Source organism: Lissotriton vulgaris, chromosome 3_2 (assembly GCF_964263255.1).
Source record: "Lissotriton vulgaris chromosome 3_2, aLisVul1.2, whole genome shotgun sequence".
NCBI lineage: Eukaryota > Metazoa > Chordata > Amphibia > Caudata > Salamandridae > Lissotriton > Lissotriton vulgaris.
In genome coordinates, this window is record NC_141690.1 from 48,898,626 (window position 1) to 48,925,519 (window position 26,894).

Genomic DNA, 26,894 nt, shown 5'->3' on the forward strand with positions numbered 1-26,894 from the left:
GGTGTAAGGGGGTATTCTATAAGGAATGGCATGGTTGAATCAGACAATAAAGGAAATGCTGCTTGGGGAACAATGTTTTAAGTTATTTTTGTTTTTTCAAACCCCTTTATTAACATAGACCAAGTCTTACACAGCTCCTCGCCTACAACCCCCCAGGGCCGCCAATGCGACAATGATGAATACGGTCGGGAACCAGACGATCTGAAGTACACAGCCTGATGCCGTCAACCCTGGGGTACGGCGGCGTTATGCCAATGTGCAACCAGCAAGAAAGCTACAAGTGAATTATTGGTATTATGACCGTACACTTGTACCGTTCTCCTCGGTCCCAGAGGGTGGGATATGTAGGACGAGTGCTTTAGAGCCGGAAATGTAGGTGTATTTAGTGCTATATCAACCCACCCCCTACTCCTCAGCAGGAGGCCCCCCCTCGTTCAAACACGAAAGAAAGTACCCCGAAAAATACACGCACAATCCAACCCCCCCTCCCCCCCACTGTCCACCCTGTTCGCTGATCTAACCAGTAATGCCTGTGCCATTTCAAATCCTGTGCTGGTGTCCATCTCTCTCCCCCCTAGCGCAACCCCTTCGGCATGGCCCAAGCATGTCCCAAACTCACCCCCTCAGCAGCCCTAATCGACTACCACTCATCAGTCGCTACAGGACAGGCGGGTTTCAATACTCCACCCAGCCATCACCATGGCTGCCTAATTGCGGACGGCTCACCCATACCCCAGGCTCCGGGATTGTACTGAGCAGGTTACAGTTACTGTGTAGCCCCCCTCTCCTCACATCGCTCATCCACTGTGTCTTCCCTGGCATACCTGAAAGTGTTACATAAGCCCCAGAATTTTTTGGGCCTACTAGTAGGAAGGAGGAGTCTGCTGTAGTGTTCAGCCTGTGTGGAACAGTATACCATGTCCCTGTCCCATCGGCTTTTTGTCGGGGTTGGCCCTCTCATCCAACACTGCGCCACCGTACGCCTCGCCAACAGCAGCCCCATATCCGTCAATCGCCTATACTCCATTGGTAGAGGTTTCGAATATCCCAATAGCGCCAAAGCGGGATCTATAGGTAGTTCATGCTCCAGTATCTTGCTGAATTCCCAAATGACCTCCACCCAGAACTCATGAATGTTACGAGAACTCAATGCCATGCGTAGGAAGTCCACTACCGGCGCGTGACAACGCTCACACTCCGGAGACTGTCGGAGGCCGTATTGGTGTAAGCCTTCGGGAGTGTAATATAGTCGCTGTAAAAATAGGAAAAGTATCAACCTTTGCCGTCCATTCAGCGAGACTCTCCTGGTGTTGGCGCAGCAGTACGTCCACATAGAATCATCTATTTCCACCTCCATGTCCCTCTGCCAAGCCAGTCTGGCCTTGGAAGGTTCCTGTGCTCTGTAGGAGATAATGCTCTTGTACAGGTGTGTCATTAAGTGATGAGGGGAAGCAGTAGCTATGAGGAAGGATGGTTCTGGGATGTCCTGCGGCTCTGCCATATCCGGGCCCAGGATGTCCCTCAAGGCACCCTGAAGCCTGTGGAATTAGAACCGTAGCAATAATGTTGGGTTTTCAACCATTTGTGCCACCTGGTCCCATGTTGCGGCCTTACCCTCCACAAACAGAGCCCCCGCTGTCGCAATGTTCAACCCGTGAAGTGCTTGGACGACATTTCCGTCCCCGATGGGGGCCAGCCACTGTAGACACTCCACCGCCATCGCGGGAGAGTATAACAACGTCTCATTCCTAGCCTCCAATATTTGATTCCATGCATGTTTTGTAGCTGTGATCGAGTCTGGTAAGCCTACCCGGCGGTCTACTGGATTTCAAATCGTGGCCGGGAGTGGAAGAGGTGCGCCGAAGAGCTGCTCCATGCGTATGTGAGGGATATCTCTATGTCCATGAATCCATGTGTGCAGGTGTGTGGCTTGGCCCACCCTATAGTATCTTACTAGGTCAGGGGCACCGAGTCCTCCCAGCTCACATGGCAGCATGAGAGTGTTCCACTGCACCCACGGTTGTTTGCCTCCCCAGGCCAATTGAGTCATAAGTTTTGTTACATTCCGGAATAAGGCTATAGAGAGTATTATCGGCAGAGTGGCACACAGAATTAGAAATCTGTGGAGAATCACCATCTTCATGACGGCTACTCATCCCATCAAGGAAAACGTAAGCTTGCACCATCGCTCCACGTCATCCTCGCATCTACTAAACGCCACCCCGTAGTTTTCATTGAAGAGCACTTCCGGGTCTGTGTGAATAATTTCGCCTAGGTATAGTACCGGGTCCGTAAACCAGCGTAATGGGTAGTCCATGTCAAATCGAACTGTCACTGGCGTCAGCGGAAACACCACCGATTTCTCCCAATTCACCTTCAGACCCGAGAGGGCGCCAAAACGCACTACCTCTCTGAGAACAGGGGCAAGGTACAATTCTGGGTATCGCACATAAAGCAACGTGTCGTGCGCATATGTCGAGGTGACTATTTTGTAGGACGGGAAGCAGACTCCCCGGTACCAGTGGTATTCCCACAATGCGCACACAAGAGGTTCTGCCACCAGGGCGTACAGCAGGGGGAACAAGGGGCAGCCCTGTCTTGTTCCTCTGCTGATCGGGAAGGGGTCTGAGAGCCGATCCCCCAGTCGCACCCTAGCCGTCGGTTTCCCATAAAGCGCACCTATCACCTGCAAGAACTGCTCTCCCAGACCCATACGACTTAAGAGCCTAAGCATGAACGGCCATTCTACGGAGTCGAACGCCTTTTCCATGTCCAGGAAAACGGCTATCGCTTTTGCATCCTGACGCACATGCTGCATCGTACCCAGTACAGTTTGTATATTATAGGACAACTTTGGTCCCAGCACAAAGCTCGACTGTTCCTGGGCTACAATTTCCGGCGCAATGAGTGACAGCCGGGTGGCCAAGACCTTGGCATAAAGTTTAGCGTCAACCTCGATATGAGTTAACGGCCCTCGGGGTAAGCTTGGAGCGGCCACTGGACCAGCTTGGAGTGCGGGTTCACCATGTCAATACGCCCCTAGAATGTGTAGTGTAGCCGGCCGCTGCAGAATTACACAAGAGGCTCCTGTGTTGTAGTATCTTGCTCGTGAGTGGTAAGTTTGTTTCCTGAATGAAAGCTAAGTCCACACGCTGTCTCTGCAGATAGTGAAGTAACTTCCTCAATTTCTTGTGATTGTTCAGACCCCTAACATTCCAGGTTAACACTTGTAAGGTCCCAGCTGGATTAGCCGGGGCCGCTACCTGAGGGTCTGCCATCGGAACTGACATAGTACAATACAACTGTACATTTCAGCAATGCCACCAACATTTCTCAAATCATGAAAGTGACATAGCTAACATTTTGTGAACAGTCCCGTCCCTCACCCACCCCCCACCCCACCCAATACTTCTAAATTCATTAAGCAACATAGCAACAAACTACATCTCCCCCACCACCTCAAAATAATCTCAACCCCCACCCACAGCAGACCCACCCCAACCTGGCCTGACAGTAGCTCACCCACCCCACACCCCAACAGACCAACCACAACTAGGTTCAACCACCACCACAGTGTGCTTAACGCGCGGGGAAGCAGGTAGCCAAGTAACACAGTCTCTGCCTAGCTCTCAGAACTCTTGTGTGGCCCCCCTCCGCTCCCGCCATGCACAGCCACCAGGAGTAACGCAGCAGTCGTACATATCAAGATTGTCTGTTACACACCTTGATCTACCGTATCGCGCCCAGGGCCACATCCTGCCAATGTCCCCAGGTCCAGGCCTATGACCATTGATGGTCATTCACATAGTCTCCTGCAACAGGTCCCCTCATATATCAGGACCAAATGTGTAGCACATTGCCACCCGGGCGTACCCCCACACTCCGTATACCCCCGCAATAACACTAATCTGCACAAACCGCCACAGTCTCGTAAGGCAAGGAACTTCTCGACTCCCTTCCAGGGAATACGCAGCATACCACTGTCTCGGGATATCCATGCCAGAAAAAAGCAAGCCAGTCCATCAAAGACAGTGATCAGTCCTGATCATCTAGTTGTCCGCCGGATCCTTCTCCCTCGGGGTTCCGCACTGTGTTTGTCTTCTGTTCCTTTGCACACCTTTTCATCGCCTGTTGTAGTGCCTTTGGATCCGTGAAGATATTGGAGTGTCCTTCCCTGTTGACGCGCAGTTTGGCCGGGTACAGTAAGGCATAGTCCAGGCCCATTTCTCTTAAGCACTTCTTGTGCGGGATAAATTGTTTCCGCTCCTCCTGCACCTTCGCTGAGAAATCCCGGTATAGCGAGATGGCGGACCCTTCGTATTGCAGCTGCTGTTTGGATCTCGCCAGGCGGAGCGCAGTGTCTCTATCCCTGAAATTGAGCTGTTTTGATATTATTGGGCGCGGCAGCACACCCGGCTGCGGTTTTGGAGCTAACGACATGTGCGCCCTCTCAACTGTGAACATGTCCAAATTTACTTGGTCCCCCAGTAGTTTCATGAGTAGCTGCTCCACAAATCATTCCATAGGACCAGTGGTTGTGCTCTCCGGAATGCCCGTGATGCGTAGATTGCAGCGTTGAGAGCGTGCCTCCTAATCCTCAGTCTTATCGCTCAGGACCTGCATCATCCTCTCCATCTTCTTCTGTGCCGTGTCCAGGTCAGTTTGCGCCTCCTCCAACTCTGTCATCCTTCTTTCCGCCATGTTGTGTCTCTCCGCCTGCTTATGTAGCCGTTTCACCATCCCATCCATCCTATATGACATGGCGTCTATCTTGGACCCCAGGGCAGAGATTCTGGTCTGTATCCCCTGTTCCATAGAGAGCAGCATGTTTTAAATGTCCGAGTCAGCACTCCGGGCCTCCTCCGTCCCAGTTGTTGGACTGTCGTCCGTGGCCGGGCTATGCTGGAGCAGCCTCTTCTGAGAGAAGGGGAGCTTGCTCTGGGTTCAATCCCCCTTGCCCATTGTCTCTCTGAGCAATCACCGGCTGTGTCCTAGTAGGTGCGGGGTCCCCGGGGATGTCTATGCTGCTAGTAGATACGGGGTTGCAACTCACAGGTACTCCACCATACCCCCAATCTGCTCGATGGTTGAAAGCAACGGGAAAAGACAACCCCCCCCCCCAACGCCCACTCCTCAGTGGCGTGTGGCCTGAGGGGAACCATCGGCCAAAGACCTCAGGGTGCGTGCCTCTGACCCCAGTCGCTGTTGGCCCAGGTGCCAAACATAAGTTCAGTCAAGAAGCAGAATGAGGAGGAAACGGAGGTACCCAGGGGCCTCTCAACCGACCAGTGGCTTCACTGTACTCCAACCAGGTGCGCACCTCACCTCCTGTAAATGCTGACTCAGGCAACACCGCTATGGCCTGCCACAGCTCCTCAGCCAGCGCGTTCCGTAGGGAAATGGCGCCAAGCCTTCCAGGGGGGCTGATCAGCTCGCCTCTCAATCTCTCTAGTGGTGGTGCAGTCCCCAGTGCGGCCCCCAGCGGCTTCTGCCCCACAGCAGGCTGCTCAGCGCCCTCTAACTCTGGGCCTCCGTACCTTCGCCACCTCGGCGGGGGGGGCAGCAGCCCATCATCTCTCCCCCAGTGTTTGGCCGGTTCGGGGACCGCCCGCTCAGGTTTGGCTCCCGCTGGCTGCAGCTCCGGGGTCGCAACAGGAGGCAGTGGGCAAATTTAACTTCAGGAAGTGCGTGCAACGGAATACTGCGAAACCTCCAGACCACCATGTACGGATTTTGTAAGCTGCTGTTGAACGGACACGCTTACTTGCGCCTGTGCAGCCTGCTACATGAGCAAAAGCTGCAGCCGTGAGTAGTGGACTAAGCCAGAGATGATGAGGCCAGCCGATTGCAGGCACTTGTGATGCTGCCACGCAGTGCGGCTCTGATTGGCGGCTGGGCGGCCGGGAGGAACCTGGGGTGGTGAGAGAGGTGGAGGAGCGCTGACAGCCAGAGCCAACGTTTGTTTTCGTAGCCATTTTGTTAGTTGTGCCTCCTCGTGGACAGCCTCCCCGCCCCGCTAAGGCCTCCCAGCTGCCCCTCCCTTGCACCTTCCCCCTCCACCATCCATATATGACAGATGCCTCCCTGTGCAGCGGACGCGCACCATGCGCGCGGAAGGCGTGCAAAAGTTAAGGCCATCTACGCCCGTCCACGCCTGGACCGCGCCCAGCCCCACACCCCCAGGCCCCTGCAAAACTCTCCACCCCAGCATTAAGTATGACGCCGCCACCCTCCTAGCCCTTAACCCTGGATGCACAGCAAGGTAGCTTAAAACGCCTATATACAGAAGCCTGCACTGTCCAACCTCATTCTGCATAAAAGTGACCACTCCATTAAATTGTGACATCTACACACACAAACACTGATGTATAATCCACATTGTGTAATGAGTCCCTCTAACTTTGCAAGTCTCTAAAATTGCAATATTCACTCAATTTGAAGAAGAGTCACTCAAAATCAAGATGAGTGTCGCATCGTTACCTAAATTGTCTCAATGAAACCAATGTTTTGCATCAACACAAATGACAATAATAGCAAGCTACAGTAAAAGTGTAGCATCTACCATCAAAGTATAGCAAATCACCCAAAACGTGTCGCATCTTGACAAAATGCATCGCACTATGACAAATGTGCCGCTTTCCAGATTGTAAATGCATGTTAACGTGCGATGCAACACTCAAAACATGAAAACGTGACGCATCTGCTGGAATACTGTACCTAGCTATAGAAATAATATTGCATCGTGAAATGCGCGTTGCAAATCATGAAAACGTGACGCAACGCCGGCAGGATGTGATGTCATCATTCTAGAATCATCCAAACCAGGAAGTGGAGTTTCCTTTCAGTTTCTGTTAGTCTCTTTGGGTGTGTGCTTGGTGTTGGAGGTGTTTGGAGAGATTGAGACAGAGAGTTGTGTTTCCTTGTATCTTGTTGTGAGTTTATTGTGTGTTTGTTAAATTTTAGGTCTGTCTATTGTTAGTCTTGTCTATCTATTTGTTTGTTGTGTCAAGGGGTGTGTGTCATTAGGGGTATTTAGTAATTTAATAGGGGTGGGGTTTTGAGTTTTTAGAACTCACTTTTAGGTTAAGTTTCATTTTGTCTCTGACAATATTTTTAATTTTTAAACTTTGTCAGAGCACACTATGTCTGCCAGGTCCAAGAACCTCACAGATAGTGAGTGTGGGGGGCTGTTGTGGTTGGTGCAACATTATCTGCCGAGAATGGTGTCCATGGGTGGCCGGGTGAGCCAAGGCTACCCCACAGAGGAGCGGAGAGGCAGATGGGAGCTTGTACAAGGACACCTAGAGCAATTGTTCTCCATCCAGCGGACCGTTCATCAGATTAAGCACCGGTGGCAGGACACTGTCAGCCGTGAGGGTGATGTCCTGGACCATCTGGGAGTGGAAGTAGGAGGCCCAACCGGTGAGTACATTTATTTTTTTTACTCATGTTGTCATTCTCACTATTGTACAGATCTGTAAAAGGTTTCAATGATAAGCAAAGTATGCCTCAAATTTACAACAAGGTAAGGCAAATGTTATTCCTGCGCCGTGCTGCGTTAATTCAGAAACCACAGAGATGCAACATATTGAGAATCATATGTTGTGTGTCTGTGCATCCCCCTGCGCTCATGCACTAAGGGGCAGATTTATGTTAACTGGCGCATCCCCAGGGATGCGCCAGTTAACGTGCGCCACAGCTCCGCCACCCATGGTGCGCCGCATTTATAATGCGGCGCACCATGGTGCAAAAACGGCACTGATGCGTGACACATCTGTGCCGGAAATGTGGCGCATTGCTGGAGTTGCGTTGCAAGCGCGACTCAGCTCCAGCAAGGCTCGGGGGTGCACCATCTGCACAATGCTGCGTCAAGACCTACGCCTGCTTCAAGCAGGCGCAGGGTTTTGACGCAGCATTGCCCTGAGAGTGACTGAGTGAAATCTCATAGATTTCACTCAGCCACTTTCAGGAGGCGTTCCTGCGCAGGGGGATCTCCTAGATGCGTTACGTTGTAAATAGGGCGCATTGTTTGCACTGCAGTTGCGTCAAATAAAGTGACGCAATTGCGGCGCAAAGAGGCGCAACGGCCTCATAAATCTGCCCCTATCTGTATACATGCACTGGCGCAGGCACCCTTGCACTATGATGCAAGGATGCCTGCGCCAAGGGGAGAAAATGCTAAGTACAGTGAGGGCAAAGATGCAGTACAAAAAACAATCATTTCACTTTTTCCACTTTCAATGAGTGCTCTGAAATGCAGCAGGCATTGAAAGTGGAGCACACATGGAGAAATGGAAGCATTTCTCAATGTGCCTTGCTACCCGACCTCTAGTGTGGCGTAGCATTCCTACGCCACTCCACCTTCAACATTTTGTTAAAAATTGTAAATGTGTCTCCCTCCAAAGGTGTTGCCTGTGAACATCCACTGCAACATCCATGCAACACCCCTTCCATGCACAGTGCTGCGTGTGAAGGGTATGTATTTTGAATGAGAGGTGAAGTCACGCAGGGTGGGTTTCCCTCTCCTTATAAATATGTATAACCACTCTGCACCACCACTACGTTGAAAAGTCTGACATACTTGTGGTGCAGTGGGCTAGTAAAAGACAACCAATGCCATTAGATGTTGATAACTGTGATGTGGTGCATATTTGCAAATATGCAGGGAAGCATCATCACACATCCAACACTCATTTCCCTCCCTGGTCTACTGCATTTGTCTTTCACTTTGTAAGCTGCATCTCGGCGCTACATTTTTACAGTATAATGTAATAAAATATACATCACAAACAGGAACGCATGTACTTTTAAACAGTCAATTAGGCAATATGTATTCTGGTCATCCTGGACTGCATTGGATTGTGGAAACATTCACCCAGGTAGCAGATGTGGCCAAGAGTATAGGTAGTGCCTGTGGACAAGATGTAGTCCAGCGTGTGGATGGGGGTGTAGATGGGTGTTGTGAGGAGTTGTCTGAGGCCAAGTTTCGGTAGGTTGTGTATCAGGGTGGCAGGGTAGGCGTCATAATTCTTGTAAAGGTGGAAGTTGAAGTCCACAAGGATGATGTATTCCATGAAGGCAAGTGCATGGATGCTTGCAAGGTTGGCAATGGAGTTCATACATTAAGCCAGGGAACCACGGGGTGGGTCAATTAGTGTCCCTCAGAGGGTGAGGTTGTTTTTGTTGTGGATCTGCAAGTGCATTTGTTTGCCAGTGTGGAGGGTGATGTCTATATGGCTAACAAACGTGATGGCATTATTGTTTACAATACCTATTCAACTTCGGTTTCCATTGGGACAATCCATGCAGGTGATCTTCTATACATCCGGGATGGCTATAGGAATGTTGTTGGGCAAGGAGTTGTTCCACCAGGTGTCACTCTTGAAGGCCACATCTGGGGCAGAGGTGTCTTGCAGATCCAAGTGCAGACCAGCGTGTAATGTAGCAGAGCAGGTGTAGTGGAGTATGCTGTGGAGGTGTGTGTGTTCAGTATTTTGACTTTTGGTGGTCCGCTCACAGGTGAACCTGCATGTGTGGTTCAAGCAAGGTCTGTGGGACTGTTTCAGGGTGTCCTTCAAAGTGTTGTGGTTTTGGCCTGCCATGAGTATGTGGAGGCTGCTTGTGTCACTGAGGAGTGTGCTCTTGTGGGATTTGCGTGATCCATGGAATCTGATGCTGGCCAGCCTCCAGACATGTGCATACGGGCTTGCCTTATGCGCGCCTTCCGCCACCCACCTAATGGCATTACAATGTTAGCTGGGAAGGCAAAGCTGCTGGGAGGCGGGATGCTGGGGATGGGGAATGGGGCCAAGTGGGCTGGACCACAGGGGTATTTGCATCAGAACGTGAGCTGTTTACACGGGGGGGTGAGTTGTCAAACATGATCAAACAATGTACACTCATGTGGAGGTCAACATGCATTACCAGAGTCCATGTACATTTCCTACCTACATTTTGTAGGACAAATGAAAGGGTAGTAAAAGACTATGAATGACATGCATATGTTACCGTACAATCTGCCCGCTACAATATTGTGAATTTATAATGCCATGCATTAATGTACATATTTGCACATTGTTTGTAGGTGGTCTGCCCCCATACACGCAGGGGGAGATCGACAGCTTCGAGGACCCCAATGCAACCAGTGAGTAAATGTATTAATTCCTACAGATTGAAGTAATGTGTGTGGGAGCAAGATGCACTGTGTATGTGCCCAACTATGGCATGCTCAATGCATCCATTTGTATCAAATCTTTGCTGACACCCTCAAAGTAAATGTAACATTTTGTGAGTGTTTGGGACAGAAGTTGAATCATGCATGGCCAAAATGAAAGGCACATATGTGTCAGACAGCCCATTACCCTAGGAACAAAGTAACAGTCAATGCCTGTTTCTTTTTGACACTGAGGGAGCAGAATGCAACATGAAAATGCAAATTCTTTACACGTACATCTGTACAGTAAGGCATGCTGAACACAGCATACAGGATGTGTCCATACCGGACGCGCAGCGGACGAGCGCAGCGGGCGCGCCTAAGGCAAGCCCGTCTGCGCCCGTCCGCAGCCGACCGGGGCTCGGGCCATGTCATTCTGCCCAACTCATCACCTCTTACGCTCCCGGGGACTTAACTGCTCTACACTCACTCCGGCCATTGGACACTACCAGCTCTTCACGCCTGCGTCATCTAGGTATTTATCAAGCCCGTAGCACCTTTTCAGAGATTCAGACTATCCCGTCTTCCCTCACCTCTGAACCCATAGTCTCTCTCCCACTTCCCAATCCCCTGCCCGCTCAGACATCCGCTAACATGGAATTAGCAATCATTTATCTTAATACTCGATCACTAGTCAGTCACCAACTCGACATCTTCCACCTCCTGGACTCAGACCGACCTGACGTTCTTCTCCTAACCGAGACCTGGCTGAATGAGGACTCGTCCCCCGACATCCTGGCCGCCATTCCTCCGGGGTATTACATACTCCAAGTCAATCGGCCTGCTGACAAACCAGGAGGCGGCGTAGCTGCCATTATCAAACTTCCCCTCAGGTTCACTTCCCTCTCTTTACTCACTATTCCCCAGGTGGACTGCCTGGCTATTAGATTTGATTCCTCTGTATTCCCCCTAATCTGTGTCTTGGTATACCGTCCCCCTCAATCCATGCCTAATTTTTCTTTTCACTTTGGTGACTTGCTTTCCCAGCTTACAAATAATAACTCTAAACTCTTTGTCCTGGGTGATTTTAACTACTGGCCGTCAGATGCCCACGAAAGCCCGCAATCCCTTGCTTTTACTGACTTATTAACTGGGCTCAATGGTCTTCAACACGTTCACTCACCCACTCACTCCAATGGCCATATTCTAGACCAGGTGTGGACCTATAATCTTGACATCAAGTCACTCACGATCACACCCTGTCACTGGTCTGACCATCACCTAATTTCCTTCCTCCTCCTGGTCCCTCCTCCGCCCCCTCGTAGCCGAGGCACTAGCCTCTTGGCCAGAAACTGGAAAAAAGCTGACCTTGACTCATTTTTTACCTCCTTAACATCCTCAGTTCTGCCCAGCTCTGGTCCTATCGACTCTCAAGCAGCTGCACTCGTCAAATGGCTAGAATCCGCCAGTGACAAGGTCGCCCCCCTCAAGCTAATTAGAACCATGCGCCCTCACGACGCACATCGCTGGTTCTCTGACAACCTTAAATCTTTAAAACTTGGTCTCCGCCAAGCCGAGCGTCGCTGGCGTAGAAGCTATGATCCCTTAGAAAAACCTCCTTTTCTAAAATTACTGGGAGAATATAAACGAGCAATCTCAGCCGCCAAAACCACCTATTTTTCCACCAAAATCCTCAACTCTGCGCAAAAATCTAAAGACATCTTTGCCATTGTAGAAGAACTCTCACATCCAGATAGGGTGACCATCAAACCCCTTCCATCTCAGGCACTCTGTGATTCCCTCAACTGCTTCTTTGTAGAAAAAATTAGCAACATCTAAACAAGTATCTCCTCCACACCCCCGACTACTCCCCTCACTGAGGCTGCTCCCTTCACCAACCCTCACTCTCTGACTCAGTTCCCTCCCCTATTAGAAGATGTCTTCATTGCCTTGCTTAACAAAGTTTCCTCAGGCTCCCCCACAGATTGCTGCCCTCCCGCGATTCTCCGGCCTGCTTTCTCAGCCTGCCCCACCCCCCCTCTGGCCCTCCTGAACAGTTCTCTTCTGCGCGGTGAGGTCCCTAGCCAGTTTAAGAACGCGGAGGTAGTTCCCATTCTAAAGAAACCCACTGCTGACCCTACGGTTATGGGCAACTTCCGTCCCATCTCCCTACTTCCCTACCTAAGCAAAGTGCTCGAGACGTATGTGACTAGTATCCTCAGTTCTTTCATTGAGGACTCCAACTTCTTGGACCCCCAGCAGGCCAGGTTCAGACCCGCCCATTCAACAGAGGCGGTCATTCTCTCTGTAATGGAGGAACTCCGTAGAGGCGCCGATTCTAACACCCATCAAGCCTTGATTCTTTTGGATCTGTCGGCGGCCTTCGACACGGTCGACCATACCATCTTGGTCGACCGTGTCAAAGAGGCTGGTATCGGAGGGACGGCCCTTGATTGGGTCCGCTCATTCCTGACGAACCGCCACCAATCTGTCCGACTCTCCCATTTTTCGGCTGACAGGATGAAACTCACCTGCGGTGTGCCACAGGGTTTGTCTCTGTCCCCACTTCTTTTTAATTTGTACCTTACCCCCCCTGATCCGCTCCCTCCGGGGAAGGAACGTCACTGCATTTAACTATGCAGATGACATTCAGCTCATTTTCAATCTTGACTCCTCGCAGGATGCGGCTCAGGATTTCCAGTCTACCCTCTGTCATATCAGCAATTGGATGGCCACTCATCATCTCAAACTCAATCCCGACAAGACGGAGCTTGTTCTCGTCAGAGGCCCATCCAACCCCTGGAACTCCACCTTCTGGGCCCCTGCCATTGGTCCCTCCCCTTGCCCTGCTGACAAGGTAAAAAGCTTGGGGGTCTATATCTCTCAAGATCTTTCCATGCAACCTCAGGTCAGTGCTACAGTGTCTTCCTGCTTCCACCAGCTCAGAAAAATTAGTAAAATAGCCCATTTTCTGACCACCGAAGCCCTCACCCTGACGTTGCTGGCATTAGTCATCTCTCGGGTTGACTATGCCAACGCCTTGTACGCAGGTATCCCACAATGCCAAATCAAAAGATTACAGCTGATACAGAATCAGGCAGCCCGCCTGATTTACCACCAACCAAAACATCATCACGTTCGTCCTCTACTTAAAGCCCTTCATTGGCTTCCTGTATCAGAGCGTTGTAAAATCAAACTAGGCTGTTTGACCCACAAATCCCTGGCCGGCATCGGCCCCTTCTTCATCTCGTCACTCCTGCTCCCGTACGCCCCTTCTAGACCCCTCCGATCTTCCCACCATGCTCTCCTTCAGACGCCCAGGTTTATGCGCAAAAAGCACGGTGGCCTCAGATTCTCTTTTTTGGCCCCCTCATTCTGGAACTCTCTCCCACTGGAACTCAGACTCTCCTCCTACCTTCACTTTAGGTCTCTCTTAAAAACTCACCTCTTCCGCTGTGCTTACACATAAGCTACCTCCCCCTCCCTCCTCTGTCTCCTCTTGATTTAGTGAACTGCGCCAAGAAACCGTCCGGTGTATGTTGCGCTCTATAAATTCTTTGTACATTACATTACATTACAGTGCTCACTACGTGTGTTTAGTAAATGTGTTGTGTGAATGATTATTACAGGCTGTGGTACCAGGGTTGCAGTGTGTGTAAGCTCTAAATCAGGTGTACTGTGGAAGCACATGGCTTTCTACGTTTGTTCACAATCACTGTTTTACAAGACACGTACACCTACAAATCAGTAAGGGTGAGATTTATGTTCACTGTTGCATCCCCAGGGATGCGCCACTTAATGTGCGCCATAGTGCGCCACAGGTCCCCACCCATGGTTAGCCGCTTTAACATAGCGTTGCACCATGGGCCTCAAACGCCACAGATGTGCCACAAAGTTGGCGCATTGCTGGAGTTGCATCGCAAGCGCAATGCAGCTCCAGCAAGGCTTGGGGGTGGCCCATCTACACAATGCTGCATCGAGACCAACGCCAGCTTCAAGCTGGCGCAGGATTTTGAGGCAGCATTGGCCAGTAAGAGACTGAGTGAAATCTCATATATTTCAATCAGCCACTTTCAAGAGGCTTTCCTGCGCAGGAAGGCCCCCCCCCTGCACAGGAACGCCTCCTTATGGCGCAGGGCTTTACAAAGTGACACATGTCCTAGATGTGTCACATTGTGAATAGGGCCCATTGTTTGTGCCGCTGTTGTGTTGAATAAAATGACGCAACTACGGCGCAACCGCATCATAAATCAGGCCCGCAGTGATTTTAGCAAAACTTAAGATGCCCACAGTGCATGTAGTGCCTTTTCAATGTGTAATACTTTGTGCATGCTGCATCAAAGTCACACCGTCACTCCTCGCACATGTAAGCACAGCATCCCTCCGTGTAATGACACTGTGCCACACCAGGATCTGCTGTAGCAAACGTATTTATCATTTGGCCCACACCAACCCCTAGTCCAGGAATTTGCGTGTCAATTTTGTTGTGCTAGTGTGGGTTCTGAAATGTTACAGACATGTTGCTGTATCCAGATTAATTTTGTGTTACAATATATGCTTTTACATTGTGAAAATGTCCTCACAGTAAGTGAACAAAATAAATTCTATCCCACAACATGTGCATAGGGCACACATTATGCAATTAAAAATATTAGCCTATATGAAGAGGTTACTGCCTTGATCGTACACACACCAATCCTTACATATTGCCATGCAGCATTCACTGGTGGTTGAAACAGGCCCGTCCCACCATCACTCTGCATGGCAGTAACCAAGGGCGTATGGATTAAGTAATGAGCCCGTGACAGGCCAAAGGTATCCTGCACGTTGTCCATTTACAGGACAACTCCCTTGCTATTCCGGTCTACCACTCCCTACAGGACAAGCTCCATCCATGTAGCAAGGCCCAACCAATCTCCCACATGTGAAAGTGGTGTACACATGGGCAATGGTACCTCTGGGGCATGAGGGCATAGCACTCCCATCGTGCCATGGTACCTTTTACAACAAAGTGTCGGAGTCAATTTGTACTCAGTCAATAAATCCATCCTTATCTTGTGTGATAAATATCACTAAGGATGAGACGTGCCGTCCCACCTCTGGTTCCAATTTAGATTCAGCTTGCATTAAGTCCTGCGCCACTGCGTGGGTGAGCCCCTTCAATGGAATTGGCAATAAGTACAAACAAAAATGTGGGACAGCAATTACCCCCTCTGCCCTGTGCTGCATCTGGGTCTCCAACGCCACCCTTCTACGTCCAGTTTCCGTAATAACAGTCAACATATAACAGAATTCTATGCACACCAGCAATGTATGGTACTAGGACAACAGACAGGAATGTGCCACCATCATCACCAATGCCGCTCGTCCCACCTACAACCGTACCAACGTTGACCAGAATGCATGCTACTCCGATGCACTCTCATGACTCATACCATATTGACATCACTTTGTTATTCCTGGGTATGGTAAACATGTATCCCCCAGTAATAGAGATGTCTCAAACCTGTTTTTGAGAGCATGCACCCCCTCCAATGCCTCCCCATCGTCCACTGGAAAGAACAAAAGGTCATCCGCATTCTATGAGACAAAGTGCGTGTGATCCGAGAGCCTCAGGCCACAAACAACCCTACACAATTGAGAACAAGTTGCTCATGTTTCGACAGCCAGAGCAAATTACTGAGGGGAGAGCAGGCAACCCTCTTGGCCTACTGGGTATTAGGAGGACATGTATAATCACACCTTTACTGTGGGGATGCCTGACAAATACAATTTTACTATCCAGTGGACAATTTCCGCTCCCAGCCCAAAAACCCTCCTAACAGCAAACAAGTAGGGCCACTCTGAGCAATGTAATGATTTAGCTATATCCAATTAAGGTCCTCTGCACATTAGTCCACCGCATGGTCTGTGTTCAACATTTATATCAACTTCCATAGACTAACGGCCATATTGCTGGTAGGGATGAAACCAGCCTGATCAGGGTGTACCAAGTGTAACAGGTGTGTGAATACTTGTGCATACAGGATGAGATTTGTCATCACATCATCCATGGTCAGCATGGTTAGGGGACAGTACCCACAAAACTCACTTTGGACTTCACACTGTATGAGGAAAGGGATAGTAATAGCTAACCTAGTCGTAGACAGCAGCATCCCCAGTTGGCCAGCCCCCATGAACATCAATGGCATCTGAGGTGCAAGAATGTTGACATTACCCTAGTCAAAGTTGATGGTGAGACCATCAGCCCACAGGGGTATTGTTCAGGGCCACTTCTTTTACAGTGCACCGGACTTCCACATCCATTATATCCCTACTAAGAGAGTGCACCTGCTCCTCGTACACGGTGTTCTAAGTAAGCCTGTGCCTCTGCTTCCCAAACCTGTAACTGGCCACTCACTATGTGTATCAGCGGCCACTATATGAATCCAAATGAGATGAGACAGTGTGTACACATACCTATCAGCTTTGCCTTTCATTGGATTACAATTATATCCAACATGGAGATTTTACCCTTAACTACGGGCACCTCCTGTGTATCGTGCTTTATATTGTCACACATATACCTTTGACTTAAGACAGCGTGCTCTTCCATTACAATGTATCCATGCCTCATACAATGTGATCTCTCCCATCCTCTCAACTTGCATTCCTTCTACTCAAGGATGCATGGGGCTATGATACCCTCACAAGTATCTTTTGCAAAATAAAAACGTAAGACAAGATAGTTCAACATAAACCAGCGTGGGATACCAAGGCCACGCTTGAGCAGACAAGCACATCTGTAATACTTGACAGTATGTATGTGGCCAGATGCTGGTGTGTCATTTCATGGCAGTCATTTGACTTGGCCACCACCTACTGGCCCGTGGTCATGTGACTGTGGATGTATATGCTAGATGGCAATTTTGCAGTGTGTCATCACAAAAGTGGTGGTCTTATTTTCATGACACTTGCCATTAATTTATTTGATTGTACAACTTAGGTCATGCTGATGTCCATCATGTACTGCTTGCCTTACACATGTTCCCTTTTTCCATACAGATAACATGAATGCAGCGGAGGAGCGGGTTTTCCGCATCCGGAAAGCTCGGTATGGACATATACTTGCCGTTGCTAAGGCATTTCGTTGGTCGGGGCGCCAATACCAGAAGAGGAAGTTGGCGAGAACATGGGTTCTAAAGTCATCCAAAGGCAAAAGTGGAGATACAGTACAATCAACAGTTCCCTCAAAACATGCAGGTGGTGCTGCTGCCCCACAGGCATCAACATCCACTGGAGGCACGGCAGCAACTGTTGATGCTACAATGTTGGCAACCATGGACAGGAAAGTAGATAATTTGGAGGCAAAAATTTCTGCATTAGACACCAAACTCAACAGGGTGCAACAGACATTGGACCACATAATTTCTATGATTTGATGGATATCTGGACAATGACTTTTTGTTCATAGTCAAATGTTGTAGCGTATTTGTTTTTAATATTTTATATAGGTTTAGATAGATAGTTTAGGTAGTTAGTAAGGTTTGATTTTTCTATTTCTTATTTTAATTACGTAGTTGCTGGCTTTTAAATTTTCTATTTGGGTGGGTGGGTTTTCTTAGATGTGTTATATGTGTTTTAAAAAAATTTATAAAAAAAAATTCAAAAAAATATATCTTTGTGGTTTGATTAGATTTGTGTGTAGTTTATGTTTAGGATAAGTATGTGTATGTCTCTTGTGCATTTATGTGTTAAGGGGGGTGGGGGCTGATGTTTACTTGTCCTGCGTCAAGCTAGGTAATTTTAGGGTAAGTAAGTTAGGGCATAGTTATGTAAGTTAGATAGGTTTAGATAAGTTAGGTTAGGTTAAGTTTAGATAGTTTAGATAGGGTTAGGTATTTTAGGATTTAATGTGATTTGTAAGTAATGTGCATATTTTTACTGTTGTGTTTGAGAAGTAAATTTTATTTGATTTTTCAACTTACATACTTTGTGATCTCTTGTTTTAAGTACTGCATTTACTGTGTTAGAAGTGTGAGTAAGTTGACACATTGAATGGATAAAGTGTCATGTTTGCGTGCATGTCATTATTATGATCTTGCTATGTTCAAGCTGCATCTGTGAGTACATGTGCTGGCAATCCCTGTGATGTCAAATCTTGTCGAATATGTCATGCACCTATTTGCATACATTACAACTTCAAGCAGATGCCCTCTAACAATGTTCTTGAGGTCTCTCCCCGCATTTTAAACACAGACTCTACCGCCTGGCCAGTGTTGACCATGTCCCCCACAATACATACGGTGCCTCAGGGCACAATTGCCAGGAATGTTGTCACCGCTATCACTCACCAGGGCAACAAGTTCATTGAGCCAAGGTATATGGGGACATCACTTAGGTCTGCTCTTGTCATTTGAAGGGAGATTGTGAGGTCATGTCTGCCACCTTCTAAACACCGCTCAGCCAAAGTGATAGAGGAATGTCCAACACTTACCCTGTAGTTATTCACTATTGTGCAGTGGGGTGGAGCTCGGGTACATTGTAACTAACGCACCCATTCCAAGGCATACTCGGCATCCATCATATGCATCTACGGATCCTCAGCATACAGTGATATTATATGCATGGTGACAACAGTTAAATGTCAATAGGAAACAACAGCGTGGACAAGGAACAACCCTGACGAGTACCCTGCCCCACTGGATATCACAAGGAGACCCCCGCCCAACCCCCTCCCTTGTGCTTGCCAATGAATACAACCTGTCTTTGCATCTCAGATGACACTCCCCAAATTCTAAGGCCCTCATTATTCAGAATAGATGAGACCACTAAAGGCTTTTGATACACCCACTAAGTGGATCACTGGCATCCTCTCCTCATCATAGGTCTCTCCCAGAATTCATAACAATTGCCATACATTGTGTGCAGTGTAACGGGTGTAAATAAATCATGCCTGATCTTGATGAATGTAAGGCACAATATGCAAGAGGAGTGAAGTGGGCAGTATCCAGGTCAATCTTCATAAATACATCATGAGCATGGACTATCTGCAATCTAGTGAGTTGTCCTCAGAGGCCATCCCCAGCTGAAGTAGGGGGCCGATCACCAGCTCTCTAGCATAGGCTTGCAATACTCACAGATACGTGGCCTGACAATGGCTCTACAGCTGTGTAGGGGCTAGGACATCAAACTAGATCAAATGATGTAGACTTAGTAGCATTGACCTGGTGCAGTCGGCGGTGAGCCACCCTGCACCACCTACAAGATTCTATCGTAAGATAATGTGCATCCTGGACACAGTGATTTCAGAGTGAAGCTTACAAGTGTGTATGACTATACTTTCATCCATCACATGACACACATTGCAGGTAATGTTTACTGATGTGATGAAAATGTTGTTGTAGTGAGAATTGCACCATGTAACACAACGAGTTTATGTAAGTGAAACATGGAGGTTGAAGAGTGAATGCATTACAAGAAAGGTTGTGGCAGGTAAGAACCAATTTGCCCATTCCAGTGCTATGTCCACTATGCCAGCGTACTTTAACATTGGTAGTGTAGTGTATTTGATGTATGTGTTGAACACAGCACAGATATGAACTGAGACAACTTGCAAACATGCATCCCTCAACCAATGATGCCCTTGTCAGTCCAGCATTATCATTGCAATATTGTATTTGATATAGTATGATTACATGTGAGTTACTGTGTGTGTTGACTCCAATAAACCCATGCATTACACAGAAAGCAAGCTTTACAATTAGATCTTCATCCTGCTATTCCATCTGCATGGTGCAGCACAGTAGGGGTTACAGAGAGTGGCACATTGATCACGTTTGCATACTACACATCTCATTGTGTTAGAGGTTGTGCTTCAGTGTACAGCATGTTTGGTTTGGGTGCAAAGCCAGTTGTGACACTTCTTGTGAGGTGATGGTGAACATTAGTGTAGTAGTCTTATTCCATGTACTACTCAGTGTACCATGACTAATGCGACTATGGTGCCTACACAGGCACATGAACAATATAGTAGCATTACCACAGGGTAGGGCACATGAATGCAACATGCACTTCTATATGGGCCAATTGATGTGTTTGCAAAGGAGTGTTTGCAATACCCAGCTGTACATTTGTAAATAATTGTATTTTTTAAAAAATTATGTCACCCTAAAGTTTGACATAACAAGATTATTATCACAGTGTGATCACTTTTGCAAATATTTCTATTTCTCTTCCACATGTGTCTACTTTGCTCATCCAAAAATGTACACAGTACAATCATTACATGTTACACACTTGACACAATGGAACAGTGTTATGGACACACAGGTGGTCATGAAGAACATGTTGATAAGTTTGACTGTGTTTATCAAACAACATTTTATTTGAGGGATGAGATTGTGATTAACACATTCTTAATTTCAGAATGTGTATTGCTTCAGTGTTTCATGCATGAACATTGAGGTGTGACATTTTTTGTAAGACAGGTGTGTAATGTCAGCAATGTTCTCCTCAGTGAAATGTTTCATGTGTTGTCCAGGGACACCTGTGTGCAATAGTAATTTACAGTCCTCTCTTCCTTAGTATATTTATTGAAAATTCATCCTCTGAGTCTTCACTTTCTTGAGTGACTGCAGGGCATGGTGTGCTACTGCTTCCACCAGCAATGGCAGAGGATGTTTGAGGGTACACATGTTCCCTCGAGGTTACATTATCCCTTTGTTCATTCAGCAACATTTGCTGGTTTTTGATGACCGTCAGCAAGTCTGCATGAAAAGCTGTCATGGATGACAGGAAGAGGTCTTGACGTTGCTGCATCTCTCTCATTTGGTTAACTATATCTTGCAGGTGCTGGGCTATTTCCCTGCTTGCATTTTGTGGTGGCATTTGTACATGCCTCTCACTCATGATCTTAGCAATGTTTCCCAGAGATTGTGATAATCCTGGTGTTTGTGTGGAAGTGCCTTCATCTGTGCCAATGTTTGCCAAATCTGGATTGATACTTTGTTGTATTGATCGCAGGATGGTAGCGATACTTGGCAATGCCACATGTAGCTCACTGAGGAGCTCCCGCTGAACACTTACAGCAGAACTTTGGAACTCTCGTTGTGTGTTCTGCCACTCATTCATAATGTTTGTAGAGGACGGTACAGGTGGTGTTGGTGTTAAAGTTTCACCTTCAGCAGCAACCACATCGTTGTCACACTGTGGAGGGGGTGTGGGGGACCGTATGTTGCTTCTTTCCACCTCATGTGTGACAGTGTCAATGTTAGGAGGATTTTCTTCCATATCATCCGAGACAATATTGTCATCCAGTTGTTGTGCAGTTGATGCAGCATCCACTAGGAAAAAATGTGCACATGTGTTAGTAGTGTTGGGATGTTTAATTGTAGAAATGTTTTATCAGAGCAATGACGTGTTGGAGTTCTGGACTTTTTGGTTCCGTCCAGAGGTGTCAGGGAACAACACCCAAAGACCCCGGAGTTCCACCTGCCTTGGTGCGCAAATGAACAGAAACACGGGCTTCTCGATGGTGGCGTCAAAGACCAAAGGTTTATTACTGCAGGGACACAGAAGTCACAGAAACTACGCATGGGCAGTAACTAGGAGCCTGTTCGAATTGTACAAAGAGGGTTGCTCCTTATATACTAAATTTTGGCCTTCAGGCGAATTCTTCACATGTTGGTACATTCCCAAAACCTTTGTGTCATAAACAATAAATATTTGGCGTACACAGGAACCGTTGAAAAAATCTGATACAAAACATCTACGAAGAGGGGTTCCCACTAGTTCATCACAATCCCTTGTCAATATTGCATTCAAGAGCCGGACCGCCTCATCGTAAATTTCGTTACCTCCCCCTAATAAAGATTCAGAAAGAAAGGAACGGAGCCAGGTGTGGAAGATAGAAAAGCGGGATAAGAGATGTTTGTGGGTTGTAAATGGGCAAGGCTACCGGCTTCGGCCGCCTAATCATGATCGGGACAATGGACACGAGAACCAGTTCAGTTGGGCTGGCCTCGGGCAGAGGAGGCAGTCTTTGTCGAGTCATGTAGCTACAGCGTGATCTGGTTTAAGGTGCACGTGTCATGAAAGAGGTGAATCTCCGGCTAAGGCTACGTGTCCTTAATGGAATTGAAGTGATCAGGGGTTATTGCGTATGTGAGGGCAAGAAACACAAAATGGCTGCCATGATCTAAGATGGATGCCGTGGGTAGATCAGAAATGTGTTCATAACAGGAGTGCTCTTGCTCGTATCGTAGCGAAAACACCAGGATATGCTAAATGGATCATTTGCTGTTCGCTGATACCAATATTATGTATTTCCGACAATATTGAAAACATGGGTTCAAATCGTCACGGAACATCAGTGTGCACTCATTGGTCAACACTGCTATAGTTAATTGGTTGTGTGAATACAGGGTGTTTGTCTACTTCCAATACATAGAATTGATATGCCTAATTGTAGACATATTCGACATTGCAGCCCATGGGTACAGGTACTCACTCACAGTCTCACACACCCTCTTCATGTCATGTTTTTTGTATGCCTGCCTATCACAAGCAAAGGACACACTGTTTGGGATATTGTTGGAATATTTTTGGTCAAGACTGGATTTACAATAGTCTACAATTGAGAGTGACAGAAAGACTGCTTTGTACACATTATTCATTACATTGCATTCAAGCAATGACTGAGTACAATACACATTTCCAACATATTGTATGCCATTATTGAACACAATCTCTTATGTCACTACCATTTTATGAATGATTGTATGAGTCAACCTACAATGATGACAAGGTAACTGACATTGGGTGTAGTTGAAATGTCCTACCCAGGCCCCAAATACACAACAAATGACAGTTGACACTGATGCAACAAATGCCATGGCCATACAGACACAAAGTCTGAGGAAGATATCTGGTCTACAGTACTGAGTGCATGATCTTTCATGAGCAATTGCAGTGTGCATATCATATCATTGTACACACATTGAACACAATGGCATACCATAATAAATTTTCCACACAATAATTCAATACTCATGGTAGCAAAGCTCGTCTCACATTTTGAATCCAACATGGGATGGTGTGGTGCAGGGTTGTTGCTGAAAAGTGCTGTGAGGCATTGAGGTACACCCAAACCCAATGTGGGAGCTGACTGTTGACGGTTTGCTCAATGACTTTGGCAGGGAAAGGGAGGAGTGGAATGGGGCGGTAACTCTTAAGTTCTGTGTTGTCTGCTGTGGGTTTCTTCAGGTGGGTGCTGAGTTCCGCATGTTTACTAAATTCCATGAAGCTAGCAGAGTTGAGGGAGCAGTTGATGACATCTCGGAGATGGTGCACGATAATGGAGTGTGCTTAGTTGAAGATGTGGTGTGGACAATGGTTCGTTGGCTATCATCATCAGGTGGATGGTGCCTTAAGTGGTGATGGTGTTCCAGGCGAATAGGTTGTTGGTGGGTGTTTCCGTTTGCAGGTGGGTGGGGTGGACTGATTCCCAAAAGTGTTATGTATGTCAGCAATCTTGTTGTGTAAGAACGAAGCTAGAGAGTTGCAGAGGTCTTGAGAGGGAGTGATGTAATTGGTACCGGCAGTGGGGTTGTAGACAGTTTGACAATGTGGAATTGTACCTTGGAGTTGTGGTCGTTGTTGTGGAGTCAATCCTTGGAGGATGATTTGTTAGTGGTTTGGATCAGTTGGTGATGTTTGCGGGTGGCATTCTTGAAGGTGGCCAGGTTCTCAGTGGTTATTGGTTGTAAGAAATGTTTTTGTAAGGCTGCAACAGATCTTCTTCCATTCCTTGAGCTCATCAGTGGACTAGGGTTTTATTTTTTGCTACCTTATATGAATTGATGGTTTTTCAAGGGTGCTACTTTGTCACCGCTTTCGTTGATCCATTGTGTGAGGTTGATGGCTCCTTGGTTTGGGTCCAATGATTTGGTAGGAGGGTTTTGGTAAAGCGATGTGGTCAGTGGTACTTTTATTCCCATTTCTGCGGGGGATTGATTGTGGGTGTTTCTGGTTTGTGGTCTTTTTCTATTTGAAGTGAATGCAGCAGTGGTCAGTCCAATGGAGTCCTGTGGGGTGTATAAAGGAGATGTGCTCACTAGAGGAGAAGATTGTGTTGAGCGTGTGCCCGGCTTTGTGGGTGGGGGTGTGAACAAGTTGTTTGACTCCAACTTTTGCAAGGTTGTCCAGAAGAGTGGTGGAGTTGGTGTTGTTGTTCTTTTCCAGGTGGAAGTTGAGGACTCCCAGTTCAATGTAGTCCTTAGAGGGGAGGGCGTGTGGGCTGATGCAGTCTGTGATGTCTTTGCTACATTGTGTGCAGGGTCCAGGTGGTCTGTAGATGAGGGTGCCTCTGAGTGTGGTCTTGGGGTTGATGTGCATTTGGAAGTGAAGGTGTTCAGCAGCTGCTAGGGAGTTGTCAGAACTGGTTGTGATGCAGATCGTTTTCTTATGGCCAATGGAGATGCCTCCTCCTGTTTTGTTGATGCAGTCCTTTTGGATGATTTTGTAGCCGTTTGTGATGGCTATGGTCATGTTGGGCACTGACGTCCCTTCATCCAGGTTTCTGTAATAAATTGTGGGTCAGATTTATGAGGCCCGTGCGCCTCCTTGCGCCGCAATTGCGTCACCTAATGTGATGCAACGGCGGCACAAACAATGCGCCCTATTTACAACATGATGCATCTAGGAGATGCGTCACGTTGGAAAGCCCTGCGCCATGAGGAGGCGTTCCTGCACAGGGGGGGGGGGGCATTCCTGGGCATGGAACGCCTCCTAAAAGTGGCTGCGTACAATCTATGAGATTTCACTCAGTCACTTTGTACATCAATTCCTTACGCCTGCTTGAAACAGGCGCAAGGGTGACGCACCATGCATTGAAGAGCTGGCTCCTGTGCATTGTGGGAGTCAGGTCACACTTGCAACATGACTCCTGCAATACGCCGCCCGTACGCGAAGAGATGCGTCATGCATCTTCACTAACTTGCACCATGGGTGGTGGAGCAGTGGCGCACTGTGGCACATGTTAAGTGCCGCATCCCTGGAGATGCACCAGTTAACATAAATATGCCCCGCAATGTCTGGCACTGTGGTGTTGAGTAGGTTCCAAAGTTCAGTTGCATGTGTCTGAACTGAGCAGGTGTTCAGCATGATACACTTCAGGTGATTAGTTATGGAGCTCAGTTTGAAGTGTGAGGATTTGGTGTGGGTCCTGATGGTGTTCAACTTGCAGGAGTGGCAGGTGAAGGGTCCATGGGTGAGTCCTGGTGTGGCTTGGTAGCTGTCTGTGAGACGGCCGGAGTTCCGTGCAGAGAGGATAGCAGCATCATACGTGATGCAGATGGAGTGGGTTTTAGAGGGGACAGGGGGGTCTGGCGCTGGGCACAGTCAAGGTGCAGACGGGTGTAGACAGGCTTCCCTTTGGCACATCTTCAGCACACATAGGGCGCTTATACTGCACGTGTACCCTGCGCCTAGGCTGTTGTGACATACGTGGATGGTGCTGGGGTGCATAGCAAGCGGGGAGCAGATGGGATGCGGGAGCGGGTTGGAGAGCCGGGCTGGGAGGCACAACAAACATACTACTAAATGGCAGCAAGCAAAAACTGAAACAGGACAAGATTGTAGGGCAACCAGACAATCACTATTAAATGGACAGTGTCACCAGCACAACCAGGCACTAAATAAATTGTAGTAGGCAAAGCAAGCAGTGCACAGATCAATAATTAATGATGACCAGTCTTGCAGTGAAGCACTATGCAAACAATGTTATGAGGCACAATGAATTGAAGGCAGCAATGGGCAAATGAAAACACAGCCAATGAACAATCACGCAGTAAGGCCTACAATAACAATGAGATTACATTAATGAATTCTCATTTACATATGCATATACGAATTAGTGTGACTGACTATTGTATTCATTGTCATTGTTTAAAATTATACTGGAACTATCGTGGGACTGAGAACATTTATAGCTGCTATTCACACCATCACCCGTCACAGGGATATGCACACTTATTTGTACTTACCTGTTGTGTGGTCAGTCGTTTCTCTTTTGACACTGTCCTGACCAGAAATTCCTATTACTATTTCATCAGGTATTACTTGTGCCACTTGCTCCTCGAGCTCATCGAGGTCCTCCTGGTATGCTGGGCTGCCTCCTCCAGTTGCAAAGGCTGCCTTGCGGTTTGCCGCTAGTTTTTCTTTAGTGCGGTGCTTGTAATCATGCCACCTTTTCTTGCAGTCAATGACTGTCCTCTTGGCCTGTCCTACACTGTTTATTTTGTGAACAATTTGCTTCCATATTGCCTCCTTTTTGCCATGGGGCAACTTTGAATTGATGAACAGCTGATGCTGGTACCTGATGACCTCTGCCACCAGGATTTCATTTTCCTCATGGCTAAAATTAGACTTGCGTTTACGTTTGGCGTCAGCCTGTGCCTCAGGACTTTTGCTTGCATGAGTTTCCTGGGGGTCCTGGCTGCTGGTATGTGCTTCTTCCATTTCGCTTCTGTGATCCTCAGCTATCGCAACAGAAATTTGCGTCACGTAACCAGCTGCCTTTTGACGCATCCCGCACTTTACAGTGTTGCGCCGGCGCCGCAATGGCGTTGCGTGTCGCAAAAAAAGTTACGTGACTTTTCCTTACGTTGCGTCAGGCTGACTTGCGGCACTTTTGCGGCACGTACGTCACGTCATCTGACGCACATTGGCAAGTTGCGACACGCTGCGTTCACTCATTAAT

At 47.9% G+C, this 26,894-nt stretch overlaps 1 protein-coding gene across 1 annotated transcript; it reads right to left on the minus strand.

Moving 5' to 3' along the window:
* Nucleotides 1–20,625: 20,625 nt before the first annotated feature.
* Nucleotides 20,626–26,653, minus strand: LOC147725323 (uncharacterized). The gene is made up of 2 exons (XM_086964502.1): nucleotides 26,179–26,653; nucleotides 20,626–21,477 (listed from the first exon to the last, which is right to left on the minus strand). The coding sequence occupies exons 1-2, from the start codon at nucleotides 26,651–26,653 to the stop codon at nucleotides 20,699–20,701; spliced, it is 1,254 nt and encodes a 417-aa protein (XP_086820628.1). The 3' UTR covers nucleotides 20,626–20,698.
* Nucleotides 26,654–26,894: the final 241 nt, after the last annotated feature.